Genomic DNA, 23,713 nt, shown 5'->3' with positions numbered 1-23,713 from the left:
CAGTCGTAATGCACTAGTGCCGCTTTAGGCTGCAGTTAGGATATCTACAGCCATATAGTTTTGTAAGGCCACTTGCCTAATCTGGAAGTTTCTTCAGTAAGAAGAGTGATGGCATGGTGGGTGTTATTAAAGGCAGCAGCCATATGCTTAGCCAGGGCCTCTACTTGTAATTCTACATCTATGGTCACTGCCTGGGAGAAAAAGATGGCTAGTGGGTAAAACCACCAGGATGCCCATTTTTGACAGTGGTGTCTGGCGTTTGTGCTTTCCCAGTTGGCAGGCAGAGTCTAGATGGAACAGGATTCATCCTGGTAGGTAAGGGTGCTCCCAGATGCATCTGCCAGTCCAATCAAAGGGTAGGAAGGGCCAACTCTGAGTGCCACAGGCCCATAGGCAGCCCCAGGGGGAAGGGTTGGCTCCATGTGAGAAGGAGCTGTTTTGCTACCTCAGCCATATAATTGCTAGTCAGTTGAAGAGTTTGATTACATTGCTGGGGAGGTAACCATCCCATGTTACAGGTATTAGCTTGAGGTGTGCTGTGGTTGTGGTGTTCAGTGCACAGTGTTGCTTGACCTATTACCTGTATTTGTACCTCTGTCAGCCATCTGACACCACTGTGTACAGCACATCCCACGGTGGAGATGACATTGACCTGCTTGCAACTGAGTTGAAAAACATGTTTCCTGATTTCCTGGCAAGTAGGAAATTCATGAGGCTTATGATGAGATGAGTTATGGCCATGAAAGGGAAATGGGTGAATTGCCCCATACCAGGTATAGAAATGACTCCAAGTACTTAGGTTGGTGGCTTGCATGCACCATGGAAAGCCTGCAGTGGAAGAAAGGGCAATTCCCCACAGACCCAGCAGTCTGTTCTATTCCGGAGGGAAGCCGCCATTTGTGCCCATTCAGCAAAAAGGTTAGTTTCAGCAGAGAAAAATAATGTATTCATGACTACAAAACTTGTTAAGAAGTTCATGTTAAGAAAAGGATAGTACTTATCTGTGTGTGGTTTTTTTTCTTTAATACAGCTTTAGGTCTTTTCTTGGCACACATGAACAGGCAGGCTGGTTGTCTGAAGTATCAGGTTGAAGATGAGCCTTCACCTGAGTGTGATGTATCCAGGGTTTAATTCCAGCCAATTTTGACAGATGAATGCATGGTCAGCAGTGCATCATAAGTCCCATCCATTTTTGGCTAGCTGCTGGTCAGGTCCTTGTTTTTTTCCAAGACTTTTTAGCAGTACCTTAACTCTTGGTGGAAAGGGTGAAGGGACTCGCCCCTAGGGTATGAGGACCTGGAAGCAGAAAACTGATGCATGGTTAGTAACGTCTGCCCTAACTGGTGTATGTATTGTTTAACTCTTAATTCATTTATTAGGTCTAAAGGTGGGACTCCCAGGGAGGGTCTCCCATAAACAATCTCAAAAGAGTTCAACCTGCTCCCACTTTGGGGTATTACCTTGACTCAGAGCGAGGCGATGGGAAAAATTCATCCCAAGTCAAATTACTTTCTTGACATATTTTGGCAATGCAATTTTTTTAGAGTGTAGTTTATCTCTTTAGTTTTTCCTGTCATTGTGGTCTTTCAGATGACAATCTACAAGTTGTAGGAAGGGGTGAGTCACAATTTGCCCTGACATTCCTGCAACCATAACAGTCTTTTTTGAATCAGAAGATAGGCAGATGTTAACTATAGAATATATAGCCCCCCATATCAATAAGAAAGTAAGTTTGTTCTCCATTGTCCATTATACTCAGGGGTCCTGTGGGGACATGATGAAAGGTTGGCTAAACGTACGAATTGAACAAGTTATAGGAGGACCTATGAATATTTATGAAAGTGGTCCTGACACATGCATATTGAGCGAACATGCATGTAACGTATGACTCCGTTTACCTTGTGGGGAGATTTAGTCCTTGTCTGGCATGGGCTTAGGTCCTGTTTATAATTTGATAGCTTATTGCCATAAAGAACCTGTTCTGTCAGTCATGTGATAATTAATAGTGGTCAATAGTAGTGTCTAAATCATAAAATGGAGGGAATATAATGAGGCATGCCTGACTTTCCATCCCATCATGGCTGGGAATTAAGTTTTTAAGGGTTTTTCTTAGGGTTCCCTTGGCCAAGGGGGAGGGTTTGTTCAGCTGGTAGGGGACTCAGTATTTTATTTTTTAGTTTATATTTCCTCTTTTTTGGTAAAGATATGCCAGAGGCAGTATCAGTGGGCAAGTTTTACTTTGTCCCATACTAATGCTGGGGTGGTATGACTACCTGTCCCAGGTCCGTCATGCCCTCCAGTGGGACACCTATGGCCAAGGAACTTAGAGTCAAAAGACTTATAGCCAATTAAACATTTCAGGCCAGATTAGAATGGAGGAGGGCAGGCACTCATTAACCCTTAACCAAAAGCCAAAAACAAAGTTATAAAATTGACTTATGTATATAGTTTATGCATTGGGCTACTATAATCTTAGCTTGTAGCAATTAGTTATACAAAACACAAGCATTTTGTTTAGCTGTTTAGGCATCTGTGTGCCTGTCCTTGATTTGGAGGTTCTGAACTAAGTTTATGCCTCAAAACCAACCCTTATAATATCACATGATCACCACTTCTGCAATAGTCCCTGGGCCTAAAAGGATTGGATAGTTTCAATTTTGGAGGTAAAGTAAAACATAATTGGCAACATTTCAAACAAAATGGTCATAAGCCTTGCCTCATTCTGAGAATGACAGGAAAGGAAGCTCACAGGTAGCTAAACATTTAAATTATTTAGAATTAAGGCACAGAATAAATTATATTAATTCAGATAGGGGCAAAATTAGTAAATGAACCTTAATGTTTTTTAATACAGGCTTGTCCTGTGTCCTATTAAGGCAGTATACGTTGATTGTTGCCTTTGTCTGGGTCTAAAGATGAGGCTTTGGTTGACTTGAGATTGGTATCAGATACTGGCAGAGTCAGCGTCTTCTTTAGATGAGATATGTCCATCTAGGAGTCAAAGCCCTGTAAATTAACAGCACATGGATTAGTTAATAGCACCTGTTAAGGACCTTTTCAAGAGGCTGGAGATGGTGATACTGGAGTCTATGACCTGACTGGAAGCCATAAAAAGATTTACAGACTTGCATTGATTAATTTTTATAGCTTTGATGAGCCCAAGAAATAAGTCAGAGATTTAATTTAGGATTTGATTTTGAGGACGTTTGTGAAAGATGTTAAAAGGCTCAAAACATTTGGTCAAAATAGAATGATAGGTCATTGTAAAACAATAGTTATTCATCTAACCAAAGTGATAATCAAAAGACTTTAAGGACAACATAGACGGTTATGTGGCTGTAAAAACCCTTTTAAATCTGAGGTTTTTTAAGCTATCAAAAATCTAATAAAGACAACATAGAAATTATCTTGATAAGATGTAAAATCTTACATGTGACATAGGCCATCTATGGCATGCTTAGACTTTCTATCTTGTCCTATATTATCTCTTTCCTAAACAACCATTTTACTTTAGGACAGAAATTTACCATATAAGATATTTCCTCATACAAAATTATTTTAATAGGAACACAACTTACAGAATTATATATTACCTAGTATTTTTATTTTTAATAACTTTAAACTTTAGTGAAAGCTTAGGAAGCAAGAAATCCTGAACTGTTTATCAGATGTTAACATTTTATAGATGAAATAATTCTACAAGTTTTAAAAACATGTTTTCCCACATCATAACCCTTTTTTAGTTGGAAATGACCTAGACATCCAAATGAGCATCCAAAATAATTTTAAGATTTTAAATTTCATTAAAAGTTTACCTGCAAGCATTTACCCCATTTACATGTAATTTGATTTTTTCATTTTTAATCATTTATCTAGATTACTTTTGAAAACGGAGATATTAGACAGCACTAGTCATCATTTAAAGTTATTTTCCTGTTAACCATTTTTAAAGCTTGTAAACATCAGGGATTCACCTAAGAACCTTAAAGTTAAACACATGGGCATTTTGCTGACAACTTAGAAGATTCAGCTGTTTTTATTGAACCACCAATATTACATTAGTCTTATTTATCAAAAAAATCATACAAACAAAGATCATTCTGCTTTTGGCTGGGTTTATAGCCTTATAACTTTTATGCCAAATCCAGACAGCTTAATATATCTAGCAGAGGCAAATACAAAACATATCTAATCAGTAAACTCAGACAAAAATGTATGCTGACACTTCTGAAGACATTTCTATGTTAACTTTATTAATCATATTTTAAACCAGTTTTATTTATCAAAGATGCATGTGCACTTGAAGAGCTTTTGGATTTCATTTATGAGTACTCATTTACTTATAAGCCAGCTTGGTAGTGTGCCAGATATGACACATCACATAAAACATCAACTTCACATAAATATATCTAAACATGTATATGCACACACAAATATCCAATAGCTTTTACCTTAGAATTCTAGCCACAAGATAGCAATATAATCTCATCATTTTATAGAAGATAGCTGGATCTGAATTATTTTTGTGACAAAACTGGAATCTGTTCACATGGCTGAACTTTGTTTGCCTTAGCAGGTAATCCAAGAAAGGCAATGGACCAAAATTTGGCTAAAGCAGTCTCTATGGCAGTTCAATTTTTTTATTTTTATTTTTATTTTACTTTAAGTTCCAGGATGCAAGTGCAGAACGTGTAGGCTTATTACATAGGTATGTATGTGCCATGGTGGTTTGCTGCATCTATCAACCATCATCTAGGTTTTAAGCCCCATATGCATTAGCTATTTGTCCTAATGCTCTCTCCCACCTTGCCCCCCACCCGCCAGTTGGCCCTGGTGTGTGTTGTTCCCTTCCTTGTGTCCATGTGTTCTCACTGTTCAACTCCCACTTATGAGTAAGAACATGTGGTGTTTGGTTTTCTTCTGTTCCTGTGTTAGTTTGCTGAGGATTATGGCTTCCAGCTTCATCCATGTCCCTGCAAAGGACATGATCTCATTCCTTTTTAGGGCTGCATGGTATTCCATGGTGTACATGTACCCATTTTCTTTATCCCATCTATCATTGATGGGTATTTGGGTTGGTTGCATGTCTTTGCTATTGTTACTAGTGCTGCAATAAAGTAGCAAGTAGATAAGGGCCCAAATACGCATGTGCCTTTATAGTAGAATGATTTATTTTCCTTAGAGTATATACCCAGTAATGGGATTGCTGGGTCAAATGACATTTCTGGTTCTAGATCCTTGAGGAATTGCCACACTGTCTCCACAATGACTGAACTAATTTACATTCCCACCAATGTGTAAAAGCATTCCTATTTCTCCACAGCCTTGCCAGCATCTATTGTTTCTTGGCTTTTTAATAATCACCATTCTGACAGGTGTAAGATGGTATCTCATTGTGGTTTTGATTTGCATTTCTTTAATGATTAGTGATGTTGTACTTTTTTTTCATATGTTTCTTGGCCGCATAAATGTCTTATTTTGAGAAGTGTCTGTTCATATCCTTTGCCCACTTTTTGATGGGATTGTTTTTTTTCTTGTAAATTTGTTTAAGTTCCTTGTAGATTCTTTGTAGATTCTTGGGTAGATTACAAAAATATTTTCCCATTCTGTAGGCTGCCTGTTCCCTCTAATGATAGTTTCTTTTGCTGTGCAGGAGCTCTTTAGTTTAATTAGATCCTGTTTGTCAATTTTGGCTTTTGTTACAATTGCTTTTGGTGTTTTCATCATGAAGTCTTTGCCCATGCCTATGTCCTGAATGGTGTTGCCTAGGTTTTCTTCCAGGATTTTTATGGCTTTGGGTTTTACATTTAAGTGTTTAATCCATCTTGAATTAATTTTTCTATAAGGTATGAGGAAGGGGTTCAGTTTCAGTTTTCTGCATATTGGTAGCCAGTTTTCCCAGCACCATTTATTAAATAGGGAATTATTTCCCCATTGCTTGTTTTTCTCAGGTTTTTCGAAGATGAGATGGTTGTAGATGTGTGGTGTTATTTCTGAGGTCTCTGTTATGTTCCATTGGTCTAGATGTCTGTTTTGGTACCAGTACCATGCTGTATTGGTTACTGTGGGCTTGTAGTATAGTTTGAAGTCAGGTAGCATGATGCCTCCAGCTTTGTTCTTTTTGCTTAGGATTGTCTTGGCTATACAGGCTCTTTTTTGGTTCCATACCATTGACATTCCTTACAGAATTAGAAAAAACTAATTTAAATTTCATGTGGCAGTTCAGTTTTTAAAAGTCTCTTTTATCCTTTTTTCTTCCATTCCAAATGAGCTTCCAATGTTTACATTTCAGTTAGAACATAAATAATGAGTCTTATCTTAGCACCACAGCTTAGTAAAAGCAGATTCAAAGCAGATTCAAGGCAGGCAGAAAAAAAAAAGAAGATAGAGAACTTTAGAACTCTGATTAACTTTATAGTTGCAAATTAACCATGTAAACTCTGACTTTTTTTTGCTATAACTTGCCCATCAGTTTAAAATGTGCACAGAAATGGACCATAATATGTAACCAGCTGGAGTCCCAAAGAGGATGACAAAATCAGGGGCCTTTAGTGAGCAGAGGAGCAGCCTATATTGATGCCTTGCCTTTGCCTCTGTATCAATAATTCCCTGCAACTAGATCGCCAGGAGTTGGGTGAATGCTCCTTATTTTACACAACCAGTGTTGATGTCACCATTCATGGTCCCAACAGGCATGTCTGTGTAAATTTTACCACACAGTTAGGAGAGCCAAACATGTAAAAGAATTAATTTCCCCAACAGTCTAATGACTGGCGATGACCAATGTAGCCTTTTTTAACACATCAACCTTAATCTAAGTCCAGGTCCTGCTGCGATCCCAGTAAGCAGTAATGGAAGGGCAACAAATGAGATGGCAAAACAAGTGGACAGAAAGGGCAAAAGAATTGGAGTTGGGACTGTTTAAACATTTATCCCAGGTATTTCCAACAAATAACATTGAAAATCATAAGTGGGATAGAGGCCCATTTAGATAACCCACAGAAGAATTCACATGCTTCTTTCCCCCATAAGATCTGGCACAGCTCTGAGAAGTACTTTGGGGCCCGAGAAAGAGCAACCCAGCCAAGAACCAGGGTGACAGAAGTTGTTCTACTTCAGGGTTGGATCCCTAGATTGAGTGGGGGGCTTATACAGCCTGTCTTAAAGGGTAGAGAAAGAAGGAAAGAAAGTTGCAAGTAGATGAGGGCCCAAATGTAGATCACATACATACACAGTTACAGATTCAGATGGTACACTCCCAGGCTGATTCCCCATCAAGGGGACTAGATAAAAGTCCTGAAACCTTGTCTCAACTTCAGATGGCCCCATGAGCAGCTAGGTCAAAACAGAACAAAGCTCAAGTGGTGCCACAGATAAAGATGGTGTACCTGCCCAGACAATGTCACAAGCAGCTACGTCCAAATGGAGCAGAGCTCAAGTGTTACCACAGAAGAGACAGAGGAGACCTGGGTTCATTCCAGTTGACTTATCCAGTTCTGAAGTCTGTTAACTTCTTCACTTGTCACTTTCCCTGCACCAGCAAAGTGTAGTAGGCAGCTAACGCCGTGACAGGGAGAGAAGGGAGATTTCCTGAGACTAAAGTATCTCAGCAGCTGCCAGGAAAATGCCCAGAGCCCCAGCCGCAGGATCAGCTAGCCAACAGCAGCTAATATTCATGAGCAACTCTTGTCCCATCCAGTAGCATGAATAGGAAAGCCCTGGAACACTGCTGCGGCCAGTTGCCCCACTCGTTGCAAACCAGGTTGACAGACTAGACCACTCAAAATGCAGACTCCCTAAAGGGACTACCAAATTTGTAATGAAAGCAAGCTTGGCTGCTTGCCACATATAAAGCCAAATGAACAAGGATGAGATGCAGTGAAAGGAAAGTGACTTTTATTCCAAAAGCCAGCAGTTGGGAGAGTGTCCAGGCTCACGCCTTTAAAAGACCATTCCAAACTTTAGGCTGGGGAGAGGAGTTTAGAAGAGGGAACTTGGGGTGGGAGGCATTCAGGGGTGATGCTGGGTGCAAGGTCTGTGTGTCCTGTCCCAGTGGCTATCTTGAGTCATGCTCCACCTGGAACATAGGCTGGTGTCATCTTCACGATGGCCAGGTTGTAGACTAACCTCCTTGAGGTAATCTCTGGAATTTTACAACTGAGTCTCCATGTCTGATTTGTTTCAAAATTAGCCCCCGGAACTTCTAAGCAAGAACATAATTAGATAAGCTAGCAGTGCAGGGAGTGTTGAGTGGGAAGGGAGGGAAACAAAGTTCCAAAGTATGTTTTCAAGGCAAAAATCAAGAAAGGAATAAAAAAAAGTTTTAAAATCCATTTTGAATCTAAGCTACTCAGTTACAACTAGATTTAATAAAATGACATAAAATAAAACTAGAACAAAATATAAAGATAAGTTTGCTTTATATAAGTTAATGGCCTAAAACAAAAAAAATTCTAACTTAAATCTGAGACAATAGGTACACTTGAAATAGGGATAAGAAAATTAGATTTGAGTATACATTACTTGATGATACATAACTTTTATTATTATTATTATTTTCATTTACCATAAGGTTTACTTGCAAAAATAATTTCTATGATTTTCATGAAGACTATTAAGACTAACCCTTCCGGTTTTAGAAATACAGATGTGCTCATAATTCCTGTACCCTTGTATTTATTTTGTAGTTGATTATGTTACAGTCACCTTTGAGAGAAACAGAACCCTGAGTGAGGTATGATATTGAATATTTTATAAGTTAAGAAATTTTGTTGTGCATGACTTCAGGGATTGTGATTAATCTAAAAAAATGGCAATTCTACAGACTGAAAGCCTTCACAATCACTCTTTGCTCCTGGTGGTGTTTCTACTTGGGTTTATTAGTCCTTACCTAATTATGTTAATCAGGACCTAAGCAATGATTCTAGAAAAACAATTCATACCAGAAAGACATGCACTGCAATGTTTTCTGGGCTCATATCCCTCAGAAGAGAGGCACAGACATTAAGGATTTTTTTTTTTTTTTTTTGAGACGGAGTCTCGCTCTTTCTCCAGGCTGGAGTGTGGTGGCATGATCTTGGCTCACTGCAACCTCTGCCTCCCAGGTTCAAGCAATTCTCCTGCCTCAGCATCCCAAGTAGCTGGGACTACAGGCACGCTCCACCACGTCCAGCTAATTTTTGTATTTTTAGTAGAGACAGGGTTTCACCATGCTGGCCAGGATGGTCTTGATCTCTTGACCTCGTGACCCGCCCACCTTAGCCTCCCAAAGTGCTGGGGTTACAGGTGTGAGCCACCAAACCCAGCCACATTAAGGATTTTTTAAAAAACAATTGTGATCAGTCAGAGCAACACAATGGTTGTTAATTTATTTTCCTACTGTTACTAAAACACCAGGGATTCAGTCTAGGTCCTGCTTCTTGCTGTATAGACTGCCAGTCACTGAGTCAACAAGTATTGCCAGGGAAGAAGGCTTTAATCGGGTGCTGCAGCCAAGGAGAATGGTAGATAAAAATCTCAAACCTGTCTCTCTGAGTAAAATTGGGGGATTTACACAGAAAGGAAGGTAGGAAAACAGGAATTAGAGATGGATAAAGAAGCAACCATGATGAATGAGGAGTCTGACTTCTCATTATCTGGATGCAGTGATCCGTTGAGTTTCAGTTCCTTGCCTAAGGGTCAAGTTTCTTGCCCAAGTGTCGATTTCCTAAAGAAGGAATTCAGATGAGACAAATGTAGGTTTTAAGACCAGGGAGTTTAAAGACCAGTGGGTTTTAAGACCAGGGAGGGAGGGTTAATTTATATGTTTGTTCAAAAAACTGTAAATATTACTTCTATGAACAACTGGGCTAGTTTCACTAAGAGAATTAGAACTTATATTTCAAAAACAGCATTAATTTTTCCCTTCTTTTTTTTATAGTCAAGCTCTTGTTTTTATAGTCAGGAACCATTTCTTGAATGGGTACCCTGCTTACCTCACATTTTTAAAGGAATAAAAACTCTCCCAACTGTGCTAACATTTCTTGTTGACCAAGAGCATGGTACTGGAGTTTACCTCTTCTATAACAAGGTAGGCCTTATATCCCAGAAGGAATTTATCTTGACATGACAACAATAAAAATTTACCTTAGCAAAAGTTATTTTCAAATTCTTGTTATGTCTGGCAATAGAACCTATAAAATTGGCTACAGCAAAATTATTTAAGATCAATAATATAGCTTGACACTTTAGAGATTTCTTGCCTGGTTGTCATTCATTTTGATGAAAATGGAAAACGTGATGCTGTATGCATAGTGATTCTCCCTTGCTAATTCTCTAAAGAATATAAGCTGGGATTTTTCTATATAAATTTAAGATTCCATAAAATGGTTAATTAAACAGAAAAAAAATGGAAGTAATTGCCACAGATCTATATTTTTTCTTCCAAACGTCCTTAACCCTACCTGTGAATTAGAATTCTTCTTACAGCCATTAAAAAACACATAAACTGACAGTTGTGATGGCTCATGCCTGTAATCCCAGCAACTCGGGAGGCTAAGGCAGGAGGCTTGAGGCCAGGATTTCAAGACCACAGTGAGGCACTACTGCACTCTAGCACACCAGGTGAGGTGACAGAGCAAAACCCAGTCTGAGAAAACAAACAAGCAAGCAAGCAAGCAAACAAACAAACAAAACCATAAGTTCAGCACCTATCGTCAAGATTGTAGGGAACGAAAAAGCTCTTTCCTCCACCTTCTTATGTTCAATGAGTGGAGCCTTGCAAATTAAACTGAAAAAAAAATTAATAGGAGAAAACAGTTTATTTACATGTGCAGTGTGCACACATGGGAAACTCAGTGATGAGGTTAAAATTTAGAAGTTAGGTACCATCTTTTTGTTGTTGTTGTTGTTGTTGTTGTTTTTGAGACAGAGTCTCGCCCTGTCGCCCAGGCTGGAGTGCAGTGGCGCAATCTCGGCTCACTGCAGGCTCCGCCTCCTGGGTTCATGCCATTCTCCTGCCTCAGCCTCTCCGAGTAGCTGGGACTACAGGCGCCCGCCACCACGCCTGGCTAATTTTTTGTATTTTTAGTAGAGACAGGGTTTCACCGTGGTCTCAATCTCCTGACCTCGTGATCCGCCCGCCTCGGCCTCCCAAAGTGCTGGGATTACAAGCGTGAGCCACCGCGCCTGGCCGGTTAGGTACCATCTTAATAGGTGAAGGGGAAAGGGAGAAAACCATTTATGGAAAAACAAATTGCTTTTAAAAAAAAAAAAAAAAAAAAGATAAATGGGTTTTCAGGACAGCAAACAGAAGATGCGATTTTTTTTTTGTTGGTTGGTTTTTTGGGGTTTTTTTGAGATGGGGTCTCGCCCTGCTGCCCAGGCTGGAGTGCAATGGTGCAATCTTGGCTCACTGTAACCTCTGCCTCCCAGGCTCAAGCGATTCTCCTGCCATAGCTTCACAAGTAGCTGGGATTACAGGTGCCCGCCACCACACCTGGCCAATTTTTGTATTTTTTAGTAGAGATGGGGTTTTGTCATGTTGGCCAGGCTGGTCTTGAACTCCTGACCGCAAGTGATCCACCCACGTTGGCATCCCAAAGTGCTGGAATTGCAGGCATGAGCCACAGCGCCTGGCCAGGAGACATGAATGTTTTTGATAATGTTTGTAAATGTAGGTATGAGTGGTCTTTCCTTCTCCTTCAGGGCTATAAAACTCCTCTGGAGAAGGGATTTGGGACAGGTTTTATTTACATTCTTCCTTCTAGGAGTAGATCTGCCCCAGAGAGGAATTTCTGTCAGCCTCATTTCCCAGCAGTTCCTGCTTTTAGTCAGACACAAAAGGCTCCAAAGTTTTTTCTCTGCATCTGTTGAATCTCAACAGTCTTCAGCTTAAAATTATCTTTATATAAAAGTGGCATTTTTTTGTTTTGAGACAGGGTCCCTGTCACCCAGGCTGGAGTGCAGTGGAGCGATCTTGGCTCACTGCAACCTCTGCCTCCCGGTTTCAAGAGATTCTCCCACCTCAGCCTCCCAAGTAACAGAAATTACAGGTGTGTGCCACCACGCCGGCTAATTTTTGTATTTTTAGTAGAGACAGGGTTTTGCCATGTTGTCCAGGCTGGCCTTGAACTCCTGGCCTTAAGTGATCAACCCAGCTCAGCCTCCCAAAGTGCTGGGATTACAGGCGTAAGCCACTGCGCCTGGCCAAAAGTGGCATATTTTGAGGTTTCATATCTCCGTTTTTTTTTTCTTTTGAGACGGTCTCACTCTCACTCAGGCTGGAGTGCAGTGGTGTGATCATAGCTCACCATAGACTCTAACTCCTGGCTCAAGCGATCCTCTGCCTCAGGTTGATTAGTAGCTGGGACTACAGGTGCATGCCACCGTGCCTGGCTAATTTTTAAGTTTTTTTTTAATGCAGCTGGGTCTCACTTTGTTGACCAGGCTGTTCTCAAATGCCTAGGCTCAAGCAATCCTCTCACGTAGGCCTCCCAAAGTGCTGAGATTACAAACCACTTTTATATAAAGAAAATTTTAAGCTGAAGACTGCGCCTGGCCTGAGGTGTCATATTCTGATCCCCTTTAAAATAATGGTTGAATAGAACTGGGGTGTGGCTTAGGCATCCACACTTTTGGCATGATAGTCATAAGCATGGGCTTTGGAGTCTGTCTGGCAAGTTCAGCAGTGATTCTATAATAAACCTCTCTTTGCTGTTAATTATAGAGCTTTCAACAAATTATTTAATCTCCTAAACTTCATTTTCAACAACTATAAGATGGGTGTGTGGCAGGGGCCAGAGTGGTGGAGTAAAGAGATAACAATTACTGCTAATCCTTCTAGTTCTATGTTGTGTTAGTGAGTGTATCTCTCTCTTAATCAAAATGCAAGTAACAGGAAATTCTAAAAATTGTAACACAGACTAATAATAATGGCAAAATTCTTATGACTTGCCCATTCTTTGTTTACCTAGGTCAAGAAAACTGCTGTTGCGTCTGTGAGCACCCTGAGAAATAATGAACCAAATTCACAATCAAAATTTCCAATTTTTCGGTTTCCTTCATCATTCTCTTCTCCCGTTGGAATGGTATTTCATCCCCGAAGCCACTTTTTGTATGCTTATGGCAATCAGGTGCGTACACATGGAACTTCAGTCTGTGTTAGAGTTAAATCATCCACCTACTGTATGCTGCATGGCTGTACATTAAGAATAGAGCTTCTCTGATGACCTAGAGATGGCAGTGGGAGGGAAGACAATATTTATTGACTATTTATTGTATACTAAGCTTGGTGTCCATTATCAGTTTTTACCTTTCAGGTAGTTCGTTGGCTGATGAAAATGAGCCGTGGGTACCTCAGAGTTATCTTGAATGTTGCCAATTACTATACGTGTCTTTCCAGCTCTGAATTACTTAGATTTTGCCACTAACCCCATCAAAAGTGTATTTCTAACTGGTGTTTCCAGCATTTAATATTTGCCTTTTTCTGTTTGACTTTGTCTGAGCTTGACTTTCTGGTTCTGTTGTTCTTTGAGTTCCTCCTGGTAGCATTTTCCACCCTCTGGCTGCTCCTTCAGTCAGTTCTGTATCAGTACACTGAAAGCTTGGTAAAGGAGTAGTTATACCATCTATGGAGCATCTGACAGTTTAAAAAAGTAAGGGCCACAGATTATGAAACATTAAGCAAACTTTGGAACTAAGAAAGTACTGCAATGACTTCCAAAGTAGGAACTAATTCAATTTCTCAAATATCTATATTATGTGCAAAATTTAGAGATTTTAAAGATGATACCCTGTTTCTAGGTCTTCTTAAAACTCTCTTCCATATTTTAGTTTTTCACACTAAATGTTTATGTATTAGTCCATTCTCACACTGCTATAAAGAACTGTCCGAGACTGGGTAATTTATAAAGAAAAGAGGTTTAATTGACTCACAGTTCTGCATGGCTGGGAAGCCCTTGGAAAACTTACAATCATTGTGTCTGGAATTGGTTCCTTCCGGTGGGTTCTTGGTCTCGCTGACTTCAAGAATGAAGCTGCGGAACCACGTGGTGAGTGTTACAGCTCTTAAAGATGGTGTGTCCACAGTTTGTCCCTTTAGATGTTCAGATGTGTCCAGAGTTTCTTCCTTCTGGTGGGTGCGTGGTCTCGCTGACTTCAGGAGTGAAGCTGCAGACCTTTGCAGTGAGTGTTACAGCTCTTAAAGGTGGCACGTCCAGAGTTGTTTGTTCCTCCTGGTGGGTTCGTGATCTCGCCGATTTCAGGAATGAAGCCGCAGACCCTCACAGTGAGTGTTACAGCTCATAAAGATAGCGTGGACCACGAGGGAGCAGCAGCAAGACTTATTGTGAAGAGCGAAAGAACAAAGCTTCCACAGCATGGAAAGGGACCTAAGTAGGTTGCCGCTGCTGGCTCGGGTGGCCAGCTTTTATTCCTTTATTTGGCCCCACCCACATCCTGCTGATTGGTCCATTTTACAGAGCACTGATTGGTCCATTTTACAGAGTGCTGATTGGTCCATTTTACAGAGTGCTGATTGGTGCGTTTACAATCCTTTAGCTAGACACAGACTGCTGATTGGTGTGTTTACAAACCTTTAGCTAGACACAGAACACTGATTGGTGTGTTTTTACAGAGTGCTGATTGGTGCGTTTACAAACCTTTAGCTAGACACAGAGCGCTGATTGGTGTGTTTACAATCCTCTAGCTAGACAGAAAAGTTCTCCAAGTCCCCACTCAACCCAGGAAGTCCAGCTGGCTTCACCTCTCAATCTCCTCTCTAAACAGGACACCCGAAATGCTGTTGGGAATTGGCCAATGACAGCTCTAGCTACTTCCTGCTGGATGGGGTGAAGAAGGGGCCCTGCAGTTGTAGTGTCCTCCAGAGGGAAACTCTTTAGGCCAGTGAAAGGGCCAGTGGGTCAGTCCAGGTGTCCTCAGTAGAAGTTGTTAGTTGAGCTCATTTGGGGTTCCATTTGTAAGACCATCTGTAGTTTGATGGCGTTGATCCTAGAGGAAACAAATTTGACAAGGAGGTTAAAAACACAGGGCCCAAAGGTGAGTAATAGCAAGATGGCTGTCACAGGACCTAGAAAGGGGAGAAGTCATGTTGCCCAACTCCAGAGGTTGGTATAAGAGTTTGAAAGGCGTTGTCTGATTTCAGAAGCCTTTTCCTGTAAACGCCGGGCAGCATCTCTTACTATCCCTGACTGGTTAGTGTAAAAACAACACTCTTTCCCTGAGAAGGTGCAGAGTCCTCCTTTCTCAGCAGTGAGGAGGTCTAGGCCTTGGCGGTTTTGGACAGTCACGGCTGCCAAAGAGTCTATTTGGGATTGTAGAGTAAAGATAGATTTCATTATTTCTTGCAGACTGTCTGAGAGGCAGATATAGGTTGAAGTTCCACATAAGAAGAATATGCCTTGGCTGGGTAGACAGAAATTTATCCTGCCTTTTAAAGGAATAGGGTACGCTGCTTTTTCTTGACTACTTCTATCTCTCTCTTTCCTTCTGTCTTTGACTTTGTCTCTCTCTTTCTCTTTCTTTCTCTCTGACTTTCTGTCTCTTTATCTCTTTCCTTTCTGCTGGTATTTCCCTGCCTCTGCCAGACACTTATGCTGCTGTTCTCCCCTCTCCTTCTCCTTTTTGATGGCTTCAGCAGTGTAAGACTGCCACCTCCTTGGGTTTTTGCACTGCGTGCAATAACTCCATAATTTCCTTGTGGTGTTTAATGGGGGTTCCCCCAGAGGTTAGGAACTCCTTTTCTTTCCATATTGCAGCATGGGCATGTAGGATTAGATAAGCATACTTGCTGTCTGTATACACATTTATACTTTTTCCCTTTCCCAGTTCTAAGGCTCAGGTAAGTGCCACTAGTTCTGCTAACTGGACGCTGGCCCCTGGGGGAAGAGGCTTACTTTCAAGTACGGTTACATCGGTAACTATGGCATAACCTGCCCTTCGTATCCCATTCTCCACAAATGAACTTCCATCAACATATAGGTTAAGATCAGGATTAGCTAAGGGGACTTTTAAGAGATCATCTCGGGCGGCATAAGTCTGGACTATAATTTGTTGGCAGTCATGCTCGATTGGTTCCCCATCCTCTGGGAGAAAAGTGGCAGGGTTGAGGGCCACACACATACGTATTTGAAGCACCAGTCCCTCAAGGAGTAGCGCCTGGTATCTAAGTAGGCGGTTTAAACTTCCTTTGGCACCTAGTATGTCATTTACATCATGAGTAGTCCAGACAGTGGGATCCTTTCCTTGTATTATTTTGATAGCCTCTGACACTAAAACGGCCACCGCCGCAACTACCCTTAAACAGTGAAGCCAGACTTTTGCTACTACATCAGCTTCTTTACTTAGGTATGCCACTGGTTGTGGGGTTGTCTCATGAGTCTGAGTAAGGACTCCAAGAGCTATCCCTGCTCTCTCGGTGATGTATAAAGAGAAGTTTTGTCCTGTGGGAAGGCTTAAAGCTGGAGCTTGTACTAGGGCCTGCTTTAAGGTTTTGAAGGCTGTTTCTGCCTCTGGTTCCCATTCTACTAGATGAGTATTTGCCCTCTGGGTCTCCTTGATTAGAGTATAGAGGGGCCTGGCTATCTCGCTCTATCCAGGGATCCATAGTTGGCAAAAGCCGGTGATTCCAAGGAACCCCCGCAGCTGTTTTAATGTCTTAGGGCAAGGATAAGCCAGTATAGGCTGTATTCGTTCCTTGCTGAGGGCCCTGGTTCCTCTGGCTAAGATTAGGCCTAGATATTTGACCTGCTGTAGGCAAAGCTGGGCCTTTGACCTAGATACCTTGTACCCTTGATTAGCTAGAAAGTTCAAGAGATCTAGAGTAGCCTGCTGAGAGAAGAGTGGCAGAGTGAAGGGGCAACAGCCTCTTATAAAACCATTAGATCTCGTGAGAACTCACTATCACGAGAATAGCATGGGGAAACCGCCCCCATGATCCAATCACTTCCACCTGTTTCCTTCCTCAACACCTGGGGATTATGGGGATTATAATTCAAGATGAGATCTGGGTAGGGACACAAAGCCTAACCATATCCATTTTGGGTTTTTTTGGGGGCTTTTTTGTTAGTTTGTTTTTGAGACGGAGTCTTGTTCTGTCGTCCAGGCTCACTGCGACCACCACCTCCTGGGTTCAAGTGATTCTCCTGCCTCAGCCTCCCAAGTAGCTGGCATTACAGATACCTACTACCACACCCAGCTAATTTTTGTATTTTTAGTAAAGAGGGGGTTTCACCATGTTAACCAGGCTGGTCTCTATCTCCTGATCTCAAGTGATCTGGCCACTTTCGCCTCCCAAAGTGCTGGGATTTCAGGCATGAGCCACCGCACCCAGCCAATATCAGTTTAAAACCTCTAATTTCTTCTTTGACCCTTGAATGTTTGTTCCCCTTATAAGAGGAACACAATTTGCATTCGGTGGTGTCCAGGTTTCTCCATATATATAACAGGCGATCATCTAAATAGAGTTCTTGGGCATGCATTTCCCCCAGTCTCCATCTTGTGTTTTTTTTTTCTCTGTATTTCTCCAACTATGTAGAATCCTATGACTTTATTTACTCATTTTCTGTCATTTTTTTTAAAAGTGGTTGCTTCATTGCCTTTTGTTCTAGAATTCCTAGGGCACATGGATTGGAAACTAACAGTGATGTAAGGAGTTATTATACTTGAACTTAATGGTTTAAAAGTGTGTAGATCAAAAATTTTGCCAGTATTTTATACATCTCAAAAATTCAGGCTGGGTGCAGTGGCTCACACTTGTGATCCCAGCACTTTGGGATGCCGAGGTGGGTGGATTGCCTGAGCTCAGGAGTTCGAGACCAGCCTGGGCAACATGGCAGCCTGGGCAACATGGCAAAACCCTGTCTCCACCAAAAAATACAAAAAAATTATCCAGGTGTGGTGGCACGTTCCTGTGGTCCCAGCTACTCAGAAGGCTGAGGTGGGAGGATTCCTTGAGGCTGGGAGGTAGAGGTTGCAGTTAGCCAAGATTGTGCCATTGCGCTCCAACCTGGGTGACAGAGTAAGACCTGATCTCACACACACACAGAAATCAATTTATGTGTGTTTTGATTGTGGACAATAAATAGTCAGAATTAAAGATAAAGGGTTTATATGGTGTCCTCTGAAATGAAGCTAAGAAACAGAACTAACAGTTGAACAAAAATTTAGAAAGGCCAAGGAATTGGAACAACTCTTGTGGAAACAGATTAACAATAGCTAAAACTGATGTAAATCTAATAGAGCTTACAAAATGGGCCAGTTGGATGTGAGGGTTGTACAGCAACCAAGATGTCCTTCACTAGGAGAATGGACAAATAAACTTGGTATATCCAGATGATGGATTATTATTCAGTGCTAAGCAGAAATGAGTTATCAAGCCATGTAAAAGACATGGAAGACTGTAATCCCAGCACTTTGGGAGGCCGAGGTGGGTGGATCACCTGAGGTCAGGAGTTCGAGACCAGCCTGGCTAACATGGTGAAACTCTGTCTCTACTAAAAATACAAAAATTAGCTGGGTGTGGTGGCGGGCGCCTGTAATCCCAGCTACTCAGGAGGCAGAGACAGGAGAATCACTTGAACTGGGGAGGCAGAGGTTGCAGTGAGCCGAGATTGCACCACTGCACTCCAGCCTGGGTGATAGAGTGAGACTCTGTCTCAAAAAAAAAAAAAAAAAGACATGGAAGAAGCTTAAATGCATATTACTAAGGGAAAGAAACTAATCTGAAAAGGCTACAAACTTTATGATTCCAATATATGACATTCTGGAAAAGGCAAAACTATGGAGACAGCAAGAAGATCCATGGTTGCCAGGGATTACACGGCAGAGAGGTTGAATAGGCCGAGAACAGAGGACTTTTAGGGCAGTGAAACTCTTCTGTCTGATGCTATAATGGTGGATACATGCCATTATACATTTGTCTAAGTCCATAGGATGTATAAGACTAAGAATGGTCCCTAATGTAAACTATGGACTCTGAGTGATAATGATGTATCAGTGTAGGTTCATCAGCTGTTGGGGAATGCTAGTAATGGGGGAGACTATGCATGTGCGGGGGAACTCTTCCACTACAATGTAAATATACATAACACTACTGAACTGTATGCTTAATAATGGATAACCTGATAAAGTTTATATGTGTTTTTTACCTCAATAAAAAAGAAAAAATTATAAAATAACCAATAGTTAGATCACAAATCACTTTTGTATTATGACCTAAAAAATATCCGCCATCTCTTCACAAAATTGAAAACATCTGAATTAATTTTTTTTTCTTTTTTTTTGAGACGGAGTCTCGCTTTGTCACCCAGGCTGGAGTGCAGTGGCGCGATCTTGGCTCACTGCGAGCTCCGCCTCCCGGGTTCACGCCATTCTCCTGCCTCAGCCTCCCGAGTAGCTCGGACTACAGGCGCCCGCCACTACGCCCAGCTAATTTTTTGTATTTTTAGTAGAGACGGGGTTTCACCGCGTTAGCCAGGATGGTCTCAATCTCCTGACCTCGTGATCCGCCCGCCTCGGCCTCCCTTTGAGCACCATCCATATGCAATAACACAATCAAGACAAAGGATATTTCCAAAGTAATTTGGCAATGACTTATAATTTGGGCCAAGTTAAACATTCAAAATGAAAAATAATAAAGGAAATGAAGGCTGATCTTAAGTTACACTCGTGATATGGGCCAAAAGCTCACTTGTAAGTCAGCCATTTAGCGGTCAGTTTTCTTATTTGGTTAGGTCCCCGAATCAGATCACAGAGTCTCTTAACTTCACTTTTTACCTAAAGAAAGTTCTCTGCATCCTCTTTTTAAAAAAAGGAGGAGGGGGAAGCAGAAGAGGAGAAGGAGGGGGAGGAGGGAGGAGGAAGGAGAAAGAAAGAAGGAGAGAAAGAGGAAGAGACTTTTTCATGAAGGATATCCTAAGAAGTGAAAAACAACAACAATCTGCAAACTGGGAGATGATATCTGCAACACATTTAACTAAGAAAGAATTATAGAAGTAAGAATATATAAAGAATTTCTGCAAAGCAATATGAAAAAGACAACCTAATAGCAAAAAGGAGAAAACACACAAATAAGCATATCACAGAAAAGGAAACAAGTGGAATGAATATGTGAAGAGATGATGGAGTTCACAAGCAATCAGGGAAATACAAATCAGGAATGAACGACGATATCATTTTCAGCTACTTAACTGGCAAAATAAATTCTGACGATACAAAATGTTGAAGAAAGTGTAGGTCAACACGATTTCTTATACATTGCTGCTGGGAGAGTAAATTATTACAACTATTCTGGAAAGCAATTTGCCATTGTTATTATTATCTTGTAAATGTGAATATTTGCATATCCTATGTCCCACCAATTTCACTTTTCAGCAAGGGAAACACATATATCCGGAGACATTTTAAAATGTTCGTCATGGGTACTGCTAGTAATAACATCAAATTACTAAAAGTAATCCAGATGTCTATGAATAGGAAAATGAATAAGTAAATTACATCTTATTCACCTAATGAAATATTATATGGAAATGAAAAAGCAAATGAACTGAGCTGTATGCAACATGTATGAATTTAAGTAGATAATGTTGAGGGAAAGTAAGTTATAGGAGACAATATATGGTATGGATAGCCCTTTTTACAAGGAGCAAAAATAAGTAAAATTAAGCATTATGTTATTTAAACATATGTGCTTAAATTATTTTAAATACCAAGGGAATGAAAAAACACAAAATTCAGGATATTGGATATGTAACAGGAAAGACAGAGGGATAGGAATGGGGAGAAACAGGAAGATGTAAATTACTAGCAATATGCTGATTCATAGGTTTTCAGTTCACACAGTTCATTATATTATTAAATAATATAAGGAAAAATACAAATGAGCCATGTATAGATAAATAATTTAAAATATTTAGGGAAAAACACAATGAGATGTCATTTTTCATTCTGATCACGAGTAAAAATTAAAAATAAATTTTTGGTCATATCAAGTATTGGTGAGGTTTGGGGAAACAGATACTCTCATACACTACTGGTGGGACTATAATCTGGTTCAGCAAAACTGAAGAGCACTTGGGTAGTCTCTATTAAAATTGTAGAAATGTGGCTAGATGCAGTGGCTCATGCCTGTGATACCAGCACTTCAGGAGGCCAAGGCAGGAGGATCACTTGAGTCCGGGAGTTTGAGACCAGCCTGGGCAACATGGCAAAAACCCATCTCTACAAAAATTAGCCGGGCATGGTGGCATATGCCTGTAGTCCCAGCTACTTGGGAGGCTGAGGTGAAAAGATCGCTTGAGCTGAGAAGGCAGAGGTGGCAGTGAGCCAAGATTGTGCCACTGCACTGCAGCCTGGGTGACAGAGTGAGACCCTGTCTTAAATGTATATCTCATAGCATCTGACTCAGCAACTCAATTTTTCAGTATTTTCTTTAAAGATAATGCTGTAACATTAGTATAAATAGGCAGATAAATGAATGTTCACTGCAGTATTATTCACAACAGTGAAAATTTGGGTACAACTTTTAAATGTTCGTTAGTATAGTAGAAAGGTAGACTATCTCAAGTATGACTCAAGTAGACTATCTCAAGTAGACTATTTCCATAAGTTGGAGATTATAGCACAGTGTAGAGGAATGTGCTGATCCACATCAGCTAACATAAAATGATCTGAGATATATTGTTGTGTGACAAATGTAACTTATAGAACAACAGGTACAGTATGATACAAGTTCGAACCTATTGTTCAAAGTGCCCTTCCTTAGACACCCTAACTACCTCCCTGCTCACCAGTAATGTTTGCAGGGCCCAAAGTAAGAGTGAAAATTGAGGTCCACATACCATATGCTTCAGATCATGGATTGTGTTATGCCAGCAAAGAGTGCTGCATCCTGAGTAACAGAAGCACCTATGTGTATTCAGTACGTTTCCTGTGTGTGTTTGTAATATTCAGGCCCAGTAAGCAAGCAGTCCAGGGCAAAGTTACTTCCTGTCCAAGTCTAAAAGCCTTTCTCTCCTCCCTACCATAAAAATGAAATCAGTACTGTACATATTCTATTGGTATCGGCATACATATGAATGTAAATGCTTAGAATTTTCCAACTGATTAACTGGTTACCTCTGGGAAGGGATAGAGGAGGCTAGGATTGATTATATTAGATGAGGCATAAAAGGAGAATTATTTGGATGGTGGTCTCAGACTCTTCAGCCATATTTATAAAGTTGGAAATATAAGAAAAACATATTTTATTGTATAACTTGTTATTAAAGTTAATTTTTTAAAAATCCAAACAACAGAAATCTTCATGTGAATGAGTCTTAGGCTATTAAAAGCGGTAGCAATTGGGAATCATAATACATAATCGATCTGTTTTATCCTCAAACAACTTTTACCTAAAGATGAGGAAACAGAGAAACTAAGATGCTATAGTAATAAACTAACTATACAGTGAGATAAGTGATTTGAGGATCTACAAAGGTCCCAGGACACATCCCTTGCAAATGACAAGGGGCTCTTCCATGCAAAATATGTCTGCATATATATTTGCCAGACACCTAGAGCATGAAGTATTATGTCAATATAGGGTAAACCCCTCCCCCAGATCCAAATGCACCCAGCACTCCATTCTTTTATGAACACAGAATTATTTGGGAGATCATAGGAATAACTTTGTTGTTTTATACAATCACTATGCATATTGTGTAGACCTGGTACTCTGCCACAGACACCTTCATACACACTCTAGGATGGAAATAGAAGGTAGACAAAGTAAATAAGAAATCTGTATACGAGTATGTGTGTGTGTGTGTGTGTGTGTGATGAATGTAGGCATATGGAAAAGATCATGCCACATGGCTATTCTCATGTAGGCTGATAGGTAATTGCCAACTGTTGCATGGCAGCCCTTTAGTAAGGTATTATCTCTTTATTCCTTTAGATATGGCTTTCAGTTGATGGCGGCAACACCTTTCAATTAATAGCTAACTTTCATGATGATATCATAAAGAAGACTTTTCATAGTTTTCATACATCAGCTATTACTTTTGTTTCGCAACGTGGAAAGGTTTACTCGACAAAGGCAGGTAAGAAATTTGCTTTCACTGGTGTAAGCATTATATGTGACCCAGGATTAGAAGATATATGAAAAACCTGCCATATTAATCAACTAATCCTAAGACCTCAAAACTATTAGGGGTGATGGATTTGTAGGATCTACAGAAGTAGGATCCTATGGATAGTGCTAAAGAAAGGCAACACTAGGTCACCATGCTATGTTCTCATTTACCATTTCAGAGATATTTTACTGTCCCAAAAGCCAAATAATAACAGCTGCCACTTGTCAAGCTACAATTGTGCTCAGCATGTTGCAAATATCATCTCATCCAATATTCAGAACAACGTTGCTGAAGTAGGTAATGTTAGCTTACTTTTGCTGATTACACTGATACAACTGACACACAACCAGTAATGCTGGAGTTGTGTGAATGATACACTGCTCTCATCTCTTTCATTTGGTAATCTTGTGCTTTCATTGATCAAGTCTATATAGCTCCTATCAGTGTTTGCATAGCAAAAGAAGTAGTTAATTTTGAAGTATAATTTTATTTCTTAACTAACAAATATTGACTACATATTCATGGGGTACAAAGTACTATTTTGATACATATAATGTAGAGTGATCAGATCAGGGTAATTAGCATATCTGTCATCTCAAACA

At 40.5% G+C, this 23,713-nt stretch overlaps 1 protein-coding gene across 2 annotated transcripts in view; it reads left to right on the top strand.

The window, feature by feature from the left end:
- CATSPERB (cation channel sperm associated auxiliary subunit beta) overlaps nucleotides 1-23,713 on the top strand; it is a 158,632-nt gene that overhangs the window by 55,584 nt on the left and 79,335 nt on the right. The window contains exons 12-15 of one of the 2 annotated variants that reach the window (XM_054448693.2): nucleotides 8,688-8,734; nucleotides 9,920-10,069; nucleotides 12,954-13,112; nucleotides 22,934-23,078. In XM_054448693.2, the coding sequence (XP_054304668.1) occupies nucleotides 8,688-8,734; nucleotides 9,920-10,069; nucleotides 12,954-13,112; nucleotides 22,934-23,078 (501 nt within the window). The remainder of the gene's footprint in view (nucleotides 1-8,687; nucleotides 8,735-9,919; nucleotides 10,070-12,953; nucleotides 13,113-22,933; nucleotides 23,079-23,713) is intronic. The other variant, XM_054448695.2, reaches the window with a different exon arrangement.

This window comes from Pongo pygmaeus, chromosome 15 (genome assembly GCF_028885625.2).
Source record: "Pongo pygmaeus isolate AG05252 chromosome 15, NHGRI_mPonPyg2-v2.0_pri, whole genome shotgun sequence".
In the NCBI taxonomy this organism is placed as follows: Eukaryota; Metazoa; Chordata; class Mammalia; order Primates; family Hominidae; genus Pongo; species Pongo pygmaeus.
The sequence above is the reverse complement of the archived record's forward strand: the minus strand, read 5'-3'. Positions and strand labels throughout refer to the sequence as shown.